This window comes from Sorex araneus, chromosome X (assembly GCF_027595985.1).
Source record: "Sorex araneus isolate mSorAra2 chromosome X, mSorAra2.pri, whole genome shotgun sequence".
Taxonomy (NCBI): domain Eukaryota; kingdom Metazoa; phylum Chordata; class Mammalia; order Eulipotyphla; family Soricidae; genus Sorex; species Sorex araneus.
The window spans coordinates 257,305,490-257,321,452 of NC_073313.1; the positions used below are offsets into that span (position 1 = coordinate 257,305,490).

Consider the following 15,963-nt stretch of genomic DNA (forward strand, 5'->3'; position numbering starts at 1 on the left):
ACCAACGGGTGCTTTGCTTTCAAAACCAAGGGACAACCAGAGAGGGAGGGGAAGGGGAGGGGGAAGCCAGCTCTGCCCAGCCTGGGTCTCCAGGGAGCTGGGACAGGACAGGAGTCACCTGGGCACTGGGGTGTCCCTCCTCCGGCTCACTCTGCTCTCACTGCTACACGCTGCTGCGTCCAGGACAGACACTGCATGGACACAGCCCCCCCCCCACCCCCCAGGTCTCAGCTAGCGGAAATGGGGTCGGGGTGGGGATGGGGAACCTCAGCCATGGACGGGCAAAGGGTCACATTCATTTAATATACAAACACGGAGCAAAAGAAGAACACTCAGAAGCTAGTTTCCCTCTTTTAACAACTTTTTTTTAATACTCTTGTATTTTCCAAATTGATTTTGGACTAAGACTATATATCTAGAGGGCAAATTTTACTTCTTTTTTTTTTCCGCTTTTTGGATCACACCCGACAATGCACAGGGGTTACTCCTGGCTCTGCACTCAGGAATCACTCCTGACGGTGCTCAGGGGACCATATGGGATGCTGGGAATCGAACCCGGGTTTGAACCCGGCCACCTGCTATGCTATCACTCCAGCCCCCCAAATTTTACTTCTTAAAATGAAAATGAACCTCAGCCTAGAAACTAAAAAAAATCCAAAGAAATAAAATCATGAATTAAATTTTTATTGAACAAAACTGGCTTGTAAATGATGATGCTGATTATTGTTTACTTTTTCAATTGAATCGCTGTGAGATAAACCCTTACAGAGCTGTTCACGATTAGGGTTCGGCAGAGAGTGTTCCAATACCCGGCCCTCCGCCTTTCCAGCACCAGTGTCCCCAGTTCCCTCCCCCCCAACCCCCCCCACCCACACAGCCGGCCTCTATGGCAGGCACTTTTCTCTCTGGCTTGTAAATTCTGTAGGTTCCAAGTAACAAAGAGGCCAGGAATTGTTGGCTGATGAGGCTTGAAAAAGTCCCCACGGAGGAATCCGGACCAGGGGTTCCCCTCCCTCTGGGCCTGGCAGGGCACAGCACGCGCCATCAGCACAGCGGCCGGACAGCGCGGAGCACAGAGTGGCGGGACAGTGGGTAGGGCGCTCGCCCTGACCGTGGCCATGGCCGACCCAGGGTCGATCCCCAGAGCCCCACCAGGAATGATCCCTGAGCACAGAGCCAAGAGTAAGCCCTGAGCATCACCTCCGGAAACAAAACAAAAAACAATGTCATTATTGCCTGTGGGTGACTAATCTCACGGTGCAGGGAGAAAAGGGCCCATTGTTAAGGCTCAAAGGCTCTCACGGCTCTTACCCAGAGAACCCTCCACAGGGCCACTCCTAGGAAGATGCCTTCCACGGCTGTGGCTAGGAGAGCGGGCGGGACTCCACAGCAGCCCCGAGGAGGTGACATTCAGCCGGAAGAGGAGCCCATGCCACCCAGGACCCCCACTTCCTTAAGCCTCCCTCGCGGCCCAAACGCCTGTCTGCAGACCCTGGCCACCGGCTGCCTCCCGGATGCCCTGGCACCAACTTCCGTCTGACCGCTGTCCCCAAGGTCACATTCCAGCCCCGCCAGCGTCACCTCTACCGCCACTTGCCCTGCCCCTGGCACTCAGTCACTGTCCCTGGGCCTCCCTGGCTGACTGCCCCCACCCCTGCCTCCCGGGGGGCTCCTGCTCCCCCCAACTTTTCCCCAGCTACTGGCATTCCCCAGAGAACGTGACCGAGGCCACCGGCCACCCACCCACTCTGCGCCCGAGACACTTTGGTCGGTATCGTTTCCTCCACCCAACTGGACAGATGTCGCAGCGGCCCGCCCCGACCTGACTGTGGACTCCCCCCCTCAGCTGGACACAGCAGGACACTCCAGGGCCCACTCCGGCTCTCGGGACTGGCGTCCTGCTGCGACTTTCTCCTGCTGACCCCTGGGCCTGGGTGGGGCGGGCCACGCCTCTGCCTCCCTCCTTCCCGCAACGTGGACACACCTTCCGGGGACACCCTCGGGCTGCGGCTGCTCTGTCTTCAGACAGGATGGACACAGCCCAGAGCAGAGATGCAGGAAACCAGGGGGCTCAATACTGCTGTGACCTCCGAGGATGAGGCAACTGGGGCATTTTCTTCACCCACTGATGTGATACCAAAAAATAGCAGCCTAACAAAGCACACCCAAGCAAACAGAAGGAAGAAAATAATAAAGAGTAGAACTGAAAGAAGTAAACAGAATTTTCAAAAAAAAAAAGAAAGAAAGAAAGAAAAAAGAAACAGAGGGGCTGGAGAGATAGCACAGCGGGTAGGGCGTTTGCCTTGCACTCGGCCGACCCAGGTTCAAATCCCAGCATCCCATATGGTCCCCTGAGCACAGCCAGGGGTAATTCCTGAGTGAAAAGCCAGGAGTAACCCCTGTGCATTGCCAGGTGTGACCCAAAAAGCAAAAAAAAAAAAAAAAAAAAGAAACAGAGAACATAAAATTAGACCAAAATGGCTGCTAAGAAACCAACAGAATTGATAAAAACTGAACTGGAAAAAAAACCCAAAACCCTAGTTTAGGAATGAAAGGGAGGAAAGTATCTCACTTTTACATAGATAAAAAGGGTTACTGTAAAAACTTATGCACCAACCAATCAGATAAAGCAGATGAAATGGGCACATTCCTAGAAGACACCAACAAACACCGAGGAAGGGACAGAAAACTAACAGTAAGGGACGAATTAGGACTCAAACTCTTCCCGCAATGAAAAGCCCACTGGTAAATATTCCCATAGTGGAAATGTGAATCTCTTAAAACTAAACAATGGGGATTGATAGTCTAGCAGGGAGGGTGTCTGCACACGGCAGACCCAGGTTTGATCTCTGGCATCCCATATGGTCCCCTGAGCACTGCCAGGAGTGATTCCTGCATGCAGAGCCAGGAGGAACCCCCAGGCATCACCGGGCATAGCCCCAAAACCAATAATAATAATAATAATAATAATAATAATAATAATATTTAATGAGAGTAGAAATTGGATAGGTATTTTGACAAAGAGATGCAAATAAACATCCAACAAGCTGGACCTCACCCGTGATTAGGGAAATGCAAATCAAAATCAACAAGATACCACACTAGGATGGCTTTTAAAAAAAATTAAAAAAAAAAAAAAAAACCTAGAGAAGAGAAAATGGCCAGGGTATGGCCCGGTGGCTGAGCGCAGGCCTTGTGTGTACAAGGCCCTGGGTCCAATCCCAGGCACCAAGAGACAAAGACCAACACCCTAAAAGCAACAACAAGCACAAAAATAACCAGAGAATAAAAAGTGTTGACGGCCACATGGAGGAATGAAAATCCCTATGACCCTGCTGGTGGGAACGTGAAAGGGCACAGGGACTTTGGGAAAGTCAGGTGAGTCCCCCAGGACCCCGCAGAACTGAAACACAGGCTGACACCCATGTATGTGAATGCTCACAGCTGTGTTCATCGGATTAGTGAAAACGGGGAGCAAGCCAAACGCCCAGCCAGCAGGGAACGGGCTGACCAAGCACAGCAAGACCACAGAACGGAATGACTATGTCGGCACAAGTAAGGAATGAGGCGTGACGGCATAGGTAAAATTTGTAAACACGATGGTGCCATATAAAAGAATCCAGACTCTAAAACCCCACACCTCTCCTATCACTCTGCATATGGAAAACGTCCAGCACAGAAAAATCTCTGGACTCAGAGAGCCAACTAAAAAGCTGGGGGGTGGGGTGGGAAGTGGGGTGTCATTACTGAGGGGTGGGTGGTTTCTGGGACGGGAGGAGGAGAGCGGTGAAACTACAGAACCACTGAACCTCGCTTCACAGCAGTGAGCCCTGGGCCGGCAAGGTAACTCCGTGGGCTGAGGGGTTCAGGATGCCTGTGTTCGATCCCCAGCGTCGCTTGGTCCCCTGGGTGGGCGTCACTCCAAAGCCAAAAGAATTTAAAACTGAAAATAATAACGTGGTGCACCTGATTGCATGAAATGAATTAAATCTCAATTAAGAAACTAAAAAAACAGGGCTGGAGAGAGCACAGCAGGGAGGGCATTTGCTTTGCACGAAGTCAACCCAGGTTTGATTCCCAGCATCCCACATGGTCCCCTGAGCACCGCCAGGAGTAATTCCTGAGTACAGAGCCAGGAGTAACCCCTGTGCATCGCCGGGTGTGACCCAACACCACCACCACTGTCACCACTGTCATCTGTTGCTCATCGATTTGCTCGAGTGGGCACCAGTAATGTCTCCATTTTGAGACTTGTTGTTACTGTTTTTGGCATATTGAATATGCCACAGGTAGCTTGCCAGACTCTGCCATGTGGGCGAGATACTCTTGGTAGCTTGCCGGGCTCTCCAAGAGGGGCAGAGGAATTGAACCCAGGTCGGCCGTGTGCAAGGCAAATGCCCTACCCGCTGTGCTATCGCTGTAGCCCATGTGACCCAAAAAGAAAAAAAAAAGGGAAAAGAAAGAAAGAAAAGAAAAAAAGAAAGAAAGAAAGAAGGAAAGAAAGAAAGAAAGAAACTGAAAAACACATACATACACAACTAGTACAACCCAGACCCACAGGAAGTATCTGTCTATAATAAACTGAACACTTAAACATCAGGTCCTCCAAGGAACTGACTATTTGAGCAGCGCTGCCTTAACATTACATGGCCGGTTGCTCAATGACTAGCCCCTAACCTCATTCTTCTTTCCCCTCAACCGAAATAAAACCATTCTCAGGTCTAATAACTGAGCTGGATCAACAACCCGTAGGCCCAGCGACCGGGTGTGAATTGTTCCCTTCACTCGATCCGCCCGGCAGGACCGGGCACGGGGAGGTCGGCAGGAGGATCACGTCTGGGAGCTACCTACCATCACGGCTCCGTTATCCTGGCCCACAAATATCCGTCTGCTATCGTGATGGTAAGCCATAGCGGAGCAAGGAGCTGCCGGGAAGACAAAGAGCACGTTCGTTACCAGCAAAGCTAAGCATTACAGGTCGCGGTTCAAAGCACGCTGCTGCAGGGGCCGTTTATACTCGAGATGACAAAACAGGCTGTGGGAAAAAAGTGAACATAAACTGAAAAATGTCATTAAAATCCACTGTCCTTTTTCCATTTCAAATTCTAACTTAAGGGGCTGGAGAGCTAGTACAGGGGTTCGGGAGCTTGTTTTTACATGAGGCGGACCCCACTTCAATTCCCAGCTCAGCCTGTGGTGCCCCCGAAACCCATGGCACCATCAGAAGGCGCCGCTGAGCTCGGAGTAAAGGGCAGCTCCTCGGCACCATGGCGGGTGTGGACAAGCCCCTCTTGGCCCAAATAAAACCAATACAAATTCTCATTTTTAAAAAGAAGTCTAGGTTGGGGCTGGAGTGATAGCACAGTGGGTAGGGCGTTTGCCTTGCATGCAGCCAACCCGGGTTTGAATCCCAGCATCTCATATGGTCCCCTGAGCACTGCCAGGGGTGGTTCCTGAGTGCACAGCCAGGAGTAACCCCTGTGCATTGGCAGGTGCGACCCAAAAAAGCAAAAAAAAAAAGTCTAGGGGCTGGAGCCAATAGTACAGCAAGTAGGGCGTTTGCCTTGCACACAGCCAACCAGGTCCGATTCCCAGCATCCCATATGGTCCCCTGAGCACCGCCAGGAGTTAATTCCTGAGTGCAGAGCCAGGAGTAACCCCTGTGCATCGTTGGGTGTGACCCAAAAAGCAAAAATTAAATAAATGAAAATTTAAAAAACCCTTCTATGGAAAGCTTCCTGCAAGCTGGCAGGAAGATTTGTCTGAGTGGGGGCTGTAGCCTACACGCAGGAAAGGTCCAGGGAGCAGGACTGGGCGTGGGAGGCTGGGACCCCAACCCCGCCCTCTTCCTGCAGGGCAAAGGGCTGGCCTCTGCGGGCAAAGGGGTTCCCAGCCCAAACGCTCCATTCCACGGTGCGGGTGGGCAAGCTGGGGAAGCCACCTTGGGGTCTGTCTTCTTCCCCAAGAGTCAAAGATGGTTCCCCAGGTCCTGTCTGCATGACCGGAGCCATGTGGTGGTGAGGTGACGTGTGCCCACAGCCGTGTCACATGACGGGCCAGCAGCCTGGGTTTTTTCACGCACCTTTTCCCTTCCAGATCCGGCTCCAGGAAGCAAGGGCCAGAGCCCGAGCTCTCGGAACGCAGACACTCTAACCTGCCTCCTGCTGAAAGGCGGAAGGAATCAGTGCGAGGTAGAAGATGGGATGTGGCAGCAGGGGGTTGGGTATGAGTCAACCCAAGACCTGAGACTGGTCATGGGGAAATGACAAGCAGAAAATGCATGCCAGGAAAAAATAAATAAATAAACACCCAGTCAACTGGGCATTTCCTGTGCAAGAGAGCGCCTTAGAAATGAAGTCACCACTGGAAAACAGCTTAAACTAAACGTTCTCTCTTGACAATGGGCTGACTCTGCCCGCCAAAGCAGAGCAGCAAACGATACTGGGTCACGTCCAAAGGCATAAACACAGCAACCGCAGGATCAGGCCACGGGGAGAGAGGTTTCAGGGGCACTCAGAAGTCTATCTAGGTGCTGGGGAATAGGACAGCGGGTAGGGCGCAAGCCTGGGACACAGCTGACTGGGGTTCAATCCCCGGAACCACATATGGTCCCCAGAGCACCGCCAGGAATGACCCCTGAGCAGAGAGCCAGGAGTAAGCCCCGAGGGCCGCTGGACGTATATCTGAAAGATATAGATTTGAAAGCGGGTGTGTGTGTGTGTGTGTGTGTGTGTGTGTGTGTGTGTGTGTGGCAACTATACACAAAACAATGAGAACTGACTATAAGCCAACTATGCCATAAGACTGATGCTAGTGCTATAAAAACTCTTGTGTTCAAAAACTACATCCACAACTATAAATAGCTAAATATCATGTAAAGTGTGCTTAGATAAGAATGCATCATTCTTTAATAGACTATACTGCATTGTTAAATTGAGCAATTGAGCTCTGATAATTTCATGTGGCTTACTTTTCAGTTTGGACTAGATTTCAACACATTAGTTTTAGAATTCTTTGCGAAGTTTCATGCCAAACACTTTAACCAACTGTGCACCTTTGTCCAGAATCACTTTTGTGGAAGAAAAGTTATTTTAAAGAAGCTCTCAAGAATTCCTTCATTTAGGGAAAAATAAACCAAAGGGCTTCCCTGGTCTATTTGTTTTGTAAACAAAGACGCTTTGGCTTTTTTCCTAGAAGGTCGAGCTTTCTAGTGAAACAGCTTTCTAGTAGAAAAACAGCTTTCTACTGGAAACAACAACAAAAAGTTGGACAGTCCCAGAATTTTTCTAAAAAGCAGAACGTAAATCATCTTTTAGCACCACCGCAGTCCAGACTCGTATGCTTAAGACTGTGCTTTAGTGAATAAGGATTTTTCTTTCCACCAGCGGTTTGCAACCTAACCTGGCCCTCTGCGGATCTGGGCCCCCAGCCTATAACTGGGGGAGGGGGCGGGGGCGTAATTTTGCAAACAGGCAGCCGTGCACTGTCATCCTAACTGAAGCTGTTCACCCCCTGGTTTCCGTTCTCCTGTCTACTTACTGGGAAAGACGTCAGCGGCCCAGCAGATCATGCTAGGATTCTCACGCACAGCATGAAGTCAATGAAACCTTTGATTTCATGCAATGCTTATTGTGGTGAGCCTGCACGCATGCGCACGCGGCGCGCGCGCATGCACACACACACACACACACACACACACACACACACACACACACAGACAGCATGAGGCATGCCACAGATAGGAACCAAGTGGCTCCGCTTTTTCTATCCTTTCTTCCAGATCATTTCTGTTCTGTGTGGCAACTTCAGGAGGCATACGTGAAAGGACCGTCCTGTGTACGGACACACATCCTTGTGCATTGCAGACCAGCCTGCCCGGGCAGTGTGACAGCCGCCCTCAACAGGAAAAGGGTCAGATCCGTAGAGAACCACTGAAGTGTCCCAGACAGCTTGAACTGCAGCCTGTTGTTCCCCTGCCCTGCCTGATTTTCTTCCTCTTATTCAGGATTTAACTTTGAAGTGAAAGCCATCCTAGGACAGACGAGCAAGCTATTTCTTAGGATCCGTTCCTTCTGTTTTGTTTGGGCAGATTCCATGGTTTTGGCAGCAGATGCAGCTCCAGAGAAAGGCTATAAAGAAGCACCTGGAAGCAATGACCTGCAGAGAAGTCGGGTGAGCCGTGCAGCGGTCACCCACGCCAAAGGGGCTACGTCTACGGCAAGGGGGGAGGGGACTCCCAAGCAGTGCCCAGGGGATTGGGGGGGTCCACTTCGGTAACCCTCAGCAAACTGGGCTGGTGACTCAGTGCCAGGGTCCAAGAACACGGTGCTTCTTGGGCCTTCCGGTGCCAGGGACACCCAGGGACACCCAGGGTCACAGCCAGCAATGCGCCGGGGGCCGTGGGTGCTGGGGCGTGCACCCAAACCCCTATACAATCTCCCTGGCCCTTGTCTGAGCCACACCCGGCTGTGCTCGGGGCTGACTCCGGGCTCTATGCTCAGGGATCACTCCTGGCGGGGCTCGGGGGACGCTATGGGGTGTCGGGGGTCGAACCTGGGCTGGCCAGCCCTGTGCAAGGCAACAGCCCTCTGCGCTGGGCTAGTGCTGCCCCCTGCTCCTGTCTGCCGTCTTTACTGTTCTTCCTAGCCACAGCGAGAGCTGGGGGCGAGCTGCAGAGAGTCAGCTTAAGCCGGTGAGCACGAAGGCCACAGACAGTGCTAAGACCCCAAGATCGAGACGCCAGTGCAAAGGGTTTCCTTCAGCCGCGAGGTCGCGCCGGGTGAGAAGGGGAGGAGACGGCCCCGGGAGTGGCCGGAGGACACAGGAGCTGGACAGCGAATGCAGCAACTCCAGGGCAAAGCCCATCTCCATCCCCACTCTAGCGGGCAAGATGCCAAGGACAGGGCACCGGGGACGGAGCGAGGGTGGACGTGTGCGTGCTGGGGGGGGTGGGAGCCGTGCAGGGGGAGGAACGGCAGCAGCACTGCTGCCCAGGCTGACCACTGCGAGTTTCCGGGGAAAAGCGGGGGAGGGGCACGCATGTCGCAGAGCACAGCAGCAACTGCCTTCCGGGGTCTGCACAGAAAGGACATACAAAGTGCCACACACACAAGTGAGGAAAAATAAAGACCGAGGGGCGGACCGGAGAGGCAGCAGTACAGCGGGTAGAGGTCTGCTTACTTCGCATGTGACTGATCCGGGTTCGATCCCCAGCACCACCCCCCCGCCCCCTGCGCCCCACCAGGAGTGACTGCTGAGTGCAGAGCCAGGAGTCAGCCCTGAGCACTGCAGGGTGTGGTGCCAAAAAAAAAAAACCCAAAAAAACCAAATAGATAAAGGCCCAGGAAAGCTGAGCCAGGGAACGGGAGGCGCGAGTCCCTCTCCTGCTCTCGCCCCACCTGAGTGTCACACGGGTCACCAGTTCAGTGGCTCACCTGACTTCCTGGTGCAAAAGAAAACATTTCCTGCAGCTTATCAGTCTGCCCGCGGTCTGCGGCCCCCAGACCCCCCCCCCCCGCCCCGCTCTGAAACGGAGCGGGCATGCTTCAGACGCGCTGAAAACGCGACCCAGAGCCGGGAGAGGCGTTTCCCTCGGGGGACCCCGGTGGAGACTTACAGGCCATGGTGTGGTATATGCTGGGCCAGTACTGCCCGCTGTCCCTCTTCAGCCACACGCGGATGGTTCTGGGGAGGAGAGAAAACGAGAGAGGCTTCAGAAACGGTCTGCTCTTGGGGTGGGAGCGACAGCTCGGCGGGGAGGGCGTTTGTCTTGCACGCGGCCGACCCGGGTTCGATTCCCAGCATCCCATAGGGTCCCCGGGCACTGCCAGGAGTAATTCCTGAGCGCATGAGCCAGGAGTAACCCCTGTGCATCGCCGGGTGTGACCCACAAAAAAGAAAAAAAAAGGGGGGGGGAAGAAGCTGTCTTCCCTCCCGCCCCCAGGACACTCCCGGGAATCGGCCAGCCTGGAACTGGGTCCTGTGCAAGGGGCTGCAACGTGGTGGTCTGAGGGTGCTAGGTGAGGGGGGGGCAGAGGGCAGCCCCGAGCCCTGCTCACCCCCAACAGAGCCCCCACCTCTGCCCACCCACGCTAAGGCCCTGTGGGGTGCGAATGGCAGGGTGGGGGGATTCCGCATGGGCTCTTCGGATCTCTCCTTGCATCGGAGCCCACAGAAAGGCGAGGAAACCCTGGGCAGGGGCAGGGAGACAGGCAAAGGGGCAAAGTAGCCTCAGCCGCAGGAGGGACAGCGAGGGCGAGAGGAAAGCGCCTCCTCCTGGGAGCCCCCCAGGACACACACCGCCCATGGCCCCACAGCAGGCCCTGCTCCAGCTGGCGCGTGTCCAGCTGTGTCCACCGGTCGCGCCGACTCTCGTGCCAGACACACCCCCCGCTGCTCTTCCCACCCCGGCGACAGCACCCTCAGGCCAGGGGCCGGAGCCGAGGCTCGATCCCCGGCATCCCAATTGGTTCCCTGAGCACTGTCACAAGTGATCCCTGAGTGCAGAGCCAGGAGGAGACCCTGAGCATAGCCAGCTTTGACCCAAAGGGCCTAAAACAACAAAACAAAACAAAACAAAACAAAACAAAACAAAACTCACACTCAGGACTCAATGCTGATGGGATGGTGTAGGATAACATACCGGATTACACAGTTTAGGTTTACTGGGTTACTCCCATCACAGTGCTCCTTTTACTCTGTGTTTATTTGTAACGTCTTTCCTTGTTCTCTGTTGACTTTTAAATATTGTTTTTTCCTGAGTAGCAGAGCCAGGAGTAACCCCTGTGCATTGCTGGGTGTGACCCAAAAAGCAAAAATAAATAAATAAATAAATAAATAAATAAATAAATATTGTTTTGCTCTTCTCCTTAAGTCCTTTGCATAGTTAATCCAGAGCAATGTCCTTTTTGTATGGGCACAGGAAGACAGTTTAAGGCTATGCTTTTGTAACTTGGGAGTTAATGGACTCTCAGTGATATTTACCTCCTGGGCATCTGTTCTCTAGACTTAAGACTCAGGTGTCCTAACTTCCTAGCACCCCCAAAGGCAGGGTCCCGACGAGGGACTGGATGGACCCAGGGCAAGCGGTGAGCTATATGCTACCCTAGCATCGTGATGGGCCTGGCCAAAGTGCCTAATGCTTAGTTATAAGAGTGTGGTCATGCTCCCCACCCTGATGAGGCCCCCAGTTGCCACCCACAAACGGCTCCTCCGGCTCCTGAACGGCCGTGATCCCAGAGGCACACAAACCAATCTCGGAACCAGCAGCTTTTGGCAGAAATCCCTCTAGACTTTCTACTTAAATATCAGAAATCCAAAATCACACGGCCGCTATTGTGGCCACACGACATCTTATGCTCTTCATAATCAGCAATAGAAAACAAATGATCTAATGATGCCTTTGCGGCAGGTCTGATTGTTGGGGAAAAGTCCAAATAATAATGGTGGGTCTTTTGTCGAAATACTGAATGTGATCAAAGTGGAGAGAGAGTAAAGTAGAAACCACCTGCCACACAGGCAGGAGGAGGGGTGGGATGGGGGGATACTGGGGTTCTTGGTGGTGGAAAATGTGCACTGGTGAAGGGACGGCTGTTTGATCATTGTATGATGAGACTTAAACTGGAAAGCTCTGTAACTGCTCTCACGGTGATTCAATAAAAAAAAAAAAAAAAAGAGTGTGGTCATGGACAAATTCTGTCATGATCCAAAAAAGTAATAACTAGATTCGAACCTTGCTAGGGTTAGCAATGATTAATCTGGCCTAAGCGCTGTAGTCTGAGTCTGTGGCAAGATGTTCCCAGGAGAGCTGCCCTACACGCCTCAATGTCTCTCACTGTGCCCATACAAAAATAACTAGTGTTAAGATGTTAATTAAGATGTTGATTAAGTTATTGGACTGAGGAGAAGAGGCACACCCCTAGGTGGTGTTTCCATCCTTGAGCCTGATGGACAGTCAGGAAGGGTTTTCTCGTGCTGATTTTGCTACCCTACCGGACTGGGTGTAGCCTTGGCCCCAAGTGCTAGGCGTGGAGAGACGAGAGAGTGGGAGTTGTTGAGAGAGAGAGCAGGGAGCAAGAGGGAGCGCGGGGAGACGGGCGGGAGAGACAGGAGGAGACGGGAATGACGGGCAGTGTGAGACTAGAACGGGGGGCTCAGAGAGACTGGAACAGGCGCGTGGGGAGAATGGAATAAACGGCAACTACCAACCAACCGGCCTGGCCCTCGTCCCCTCCTCCGTCCGCCCATGACCCGGGTCGAGCAGCCTGAGACCCCCCCAACCCGGGCTCCAGGGAAAAGCCCGGAGATTATACAGGACACAGGACGGCTTTTCCTTCTGCCCAAAGGTCAAGACAAGCGGGGGCAGGCTGTGAGGACAAAATCAGGACAGGGCCAGGGCCATGTTACAGAGGGGGAGGGCACTTGCCGTGCGCGCGGCTGACTCGGGTTCCATCCCCAGCATCCCATGTGGTCCCCGAGCACCGCCAGGCGTTCCTGAGTGCAGGGCCAGGAATCACGCTAAGTATCGATGGGTGTGGCCCTGACCCCACCCCACCTAAGACAGAACAGTGCCGGTTTCTGGTGGGAACAGAAGAGCAGAGGGCCGCTGGGAACTACTCGGGCGGGCATGGGGAGGAGCTGGGAGCTGGGTACATGGGGGAGGGGTCAACACTTCACAGACTTGCCCACCTACACAGACCAAACAAAGTGTGTGATTGTTCCTGATTTTTAAAAATCTAGACACTGAGCTTCCATCCCCCAGAGTACTGAGTACTATACAGTACTGTACTCAGTACAGAGTACTGATGTCCCGGCAGCACAGCGGGGGCTCCTGACTTTGCCTGGGAACCGGACGTGTGCCCGGGCGGCAGCAGCCACGGTACAATGTACCCCGTCTTCTGGACACTGCCCAGAGGGCGCCCGGGCAGCCGCTGCCAGGCAACTGGCCACAGGAGCTTTCCCCATGCCCCCAGCGGGGTCAGAACTGGCTGAGCCAGAAAGAGGCATCTGACTCTAGCTGGGCCAACTCGGCTCTTCCCTGGGAGGGAGGGGGAGAGAGGGAGAGGGAGGGAGAGAGAGAGAGGGAGAGGGAGAGGGAGAGAGGAGGGGGAGGGGGAGAGAGAGAGAGGGAGGGAGAGAGAGAGGGAGAGAGAGGGAGGGAGAGAGAGAAAGGGAGAGAGGGAGAGGGAGAGGGACAGAGAGAGGGAGGGAGGGAGGGGAGAGAGAGGGAGGGAGAGAGAGAGGGAGAGAGAGAGAGGGAGGGAGGGAGAGAGAGGGAGAGAGAAGTAGAGAGAGGGAGAGAGAAGGAGAGAGGAAGGGAGGGAGGGAGGGAGACGGAGAGAGGGGGGGAGAGGGAGAGAGGGAGAGAGAGGGAGAGAGGGAGAGAGGGAGGGAGGGAGAGAGAGAAGTAGAGAAAGAGGGAGAGAGAGGGAGAGAGGAAGGGAGGGAGGGAGGGAGACGGAGAGAGGGGGAGAGGGAGAGAGGGAGAGGGAGAGGGAGAGAGAGGGAGAGAGAGGGAGGGAGGGAGGAAGGGAGGGAGAAAGGGAGGGAGGGAGAGGGGGAGAGACAGAGAGACGGAGAGAGACAGAGAAGAGAGACAGAGAGCGAAGAGAGCGAGGAGAAACACAGACGCACACCGTGGGGGTTGCGGGATGGCTGGCCCTAGCCGTTCTGAGTTTACAGTTTGGACTGGAGAATTTTGGTCTTAAAAAAGTGAAGAAAGAAGGAGAAATGTAAAGAAGGTGGCGAGGAAGAGAGGAGAAGCAGGAGGAAGCCGGTCTCTGGCGGGGCGGAATCCGCATCCGCCTTCCCACCCACAGAGCGTGGCTGCCCCTCCTCCTCCTTCATCGTCAAACACCGCCAGGGAACCCAGCGCGAGGCTCGGGAATCCCAAGTATTCCCCTGTCCAAGCACCTTTAAATAAGCTCCTGCCTGCCCGGGCTCCGGGAGGCGGGTCAGAAAGATCTTGTTTTCTTCCCTGCTTGCTTTGGGGCCACACCCAGAGGTGCTCAGGGCCTCGTCTGGGCTCTGTGCTCAGGGCTAGCCTCTGGGGGGGGGAGGGGGTCCTGCAGAGCTGCAGGGAAGGAGCAAGCACCCCACTCTGCTCCCCTCTGCCCCCTCTGCTCCCCTCTGCTCCCCTCTGCCCCCCTCTGGCCCCTCTGCTCCCCTCTGCCCCCCTCTGCCCCCTCTGCTCCCCTTGCCCCCCCTGCGCTCCCTCCCAGCCCCACACAAGACAGGCCTGGAGGCAGCTATCGTGTGAGGAACGTTCTAGACAAACGTCACACCGATCTGCGCGGCAGGAGGAGTCCCCCTGCAGTGTGCATCAGGACACCTCTGATTCTCCCCGTTTGTAATTCAGCATCCTACAGATGCGGTCTGCCCGGAGGCAGCGGTCAGGCCGACTGGTTACTAGTGGCGGGTTTCTGCTCCTGACGCTGAAGTACTCGGTTTTCTGCCCCTACAGAGACCAGAGCTGACCGTGCCTCTCACGACACGGACCTTCCCGGTCTGCAGCCGGGCCCACGGAGCCCTAAGGAATATGAACTGGGGAGAGCCAGTGTCCACAGCACCGCGTGCAGCGAAAGCCCCAAGGCGCCCATCTCAAACACAGCCTGATGGCCCTCGAAACCAGGCCCCTGGGCACAGGGAAGCAGGAGGAGGAGGAGGAGGAGGAACGCCTCAACAGCCACCACAGCCAGGGCGAGCGGGAAAGGGAGACAGCTGGGAAGTCTACAAATGATCAGTTTCCCCCAGAAATAACTCCCGGGGTGGGGGAGGAAGGAGAGATGGGAGAGTGGGCTGTGGATGAAGAGTCTCACAGACACCACAGGAGAACTGCAGGAGAGGGGGACAGAGAGACGGAGGGAGAGAGGGAGGGGAGGGAAGGGGGAGGGGAGGGAGAGAGAGAAGGGAGGGGGAGGGGAGAAGGGAGAGAGGGGGGAGAGAGGAAGGAGAGGGGGAGAGAGGGAGGGGAGAGAGGGAGGGGAGGGGAAAGAGGGAGGGAGGAGAGGGGAGAGGGGGGAGGGGAGAGGGGGAGAGGAGAGGGGGGGAGGGGAGAGAGGGAGGGGAGGGGAGAGGGGGGAGGGGAGAGAGGGAGGGGAGGGGAGAGAGGGAGGGGAGGGGAGAGAGGGAGGGGAGGGGAGTGAGGGAGCACCGGCAGGAGTAATTCCTGAGTGCAGAGCCAGGAGTAACCCCTGAGCATCACCGGGAATCCCAAGTATTCCCCTGTCCAAGCACAATTAAATAAGCTCCTGCCCGGAGCCCGGGCAGGCAGGAGCTTATTCATTCATTTATTTATTTATTTATAAATAAATAAATAAACCAAATAAAGATGCCCATGGAATCCTGCAATTGGCGTGACCGGGAGGAACTGGAAGAGAACTTGTTGGGTGACATCAGACGGAGAAGGACACGCACAGGGGCGCCCTCGCTGATGGAGAGAACAGCCGGATGAGGAAACGCGACGGAGCAAAGCGGGGATGCCGTGATGCCCCCCCTCCGATCCCTGAGGACGGGAAGGGCAAGGAGAGAGAAGGAGGGAAACCAGGGGAGAAAGATGATGAGAAAGGGAGGTGCCCCTGGTGATGGGAGCTGGACGGCTGTCCGTCCCAGCCAGACTCAGCTGCCCTGAAAATAGGGGACCCAAAGGACAGCACTGTCGTCCCACTGCTCATCGATTTGCTCGAGCAGGCACCAGTAACGTCTCTCATTGAGAGACTTATTGTTACTGCTTTTGGCATATTGAATACGCCACGGGTAGCTTGCCAGGCTCTGCCATGCGAGCGGGATACTCTCAGTAGCTTGCCGGGCTCTCCGAGAGGGGCGGAGGAATCGAACCCAGGTCAGCCACATGCAAAACGAATGCCCTACCCGCTGTGCTATCGCTCCAGTCCATATACATATGATATGTATATCCAGTCCATATATACGATATATAGCATACATATCATATATATCATACATATC

General features: G+C 54.5%; 1 protein-coding gene across 1 annotated transcript in view; it reads right to left on the reverse strand.

The window, feature by feature from the left end:
• WDFY1 (WD repeat and FYVE domain containing 1) overlaps positions 1–15,963 on the reverse strand; it is a 59,123-nt gene that overhangs the window by 28,776 nt on the left and 14,384 nt on the right. The window contains exons 2-3 of the mRNA XM_055121520.1: positions 9,617–9,684; positions 4,852–4,925 (exon numbers count right to left, since the gene is read on the reverse strand). Coding sequence (XP_054977495.1) covers positions 4,852–4,925; positions 9,617–9,684 — 142 coding nt within the window. The remainder of the gene's footprint in view (positions 1–4,851; positions 4,926–9,616; positions 9,685–15,963) is intronic.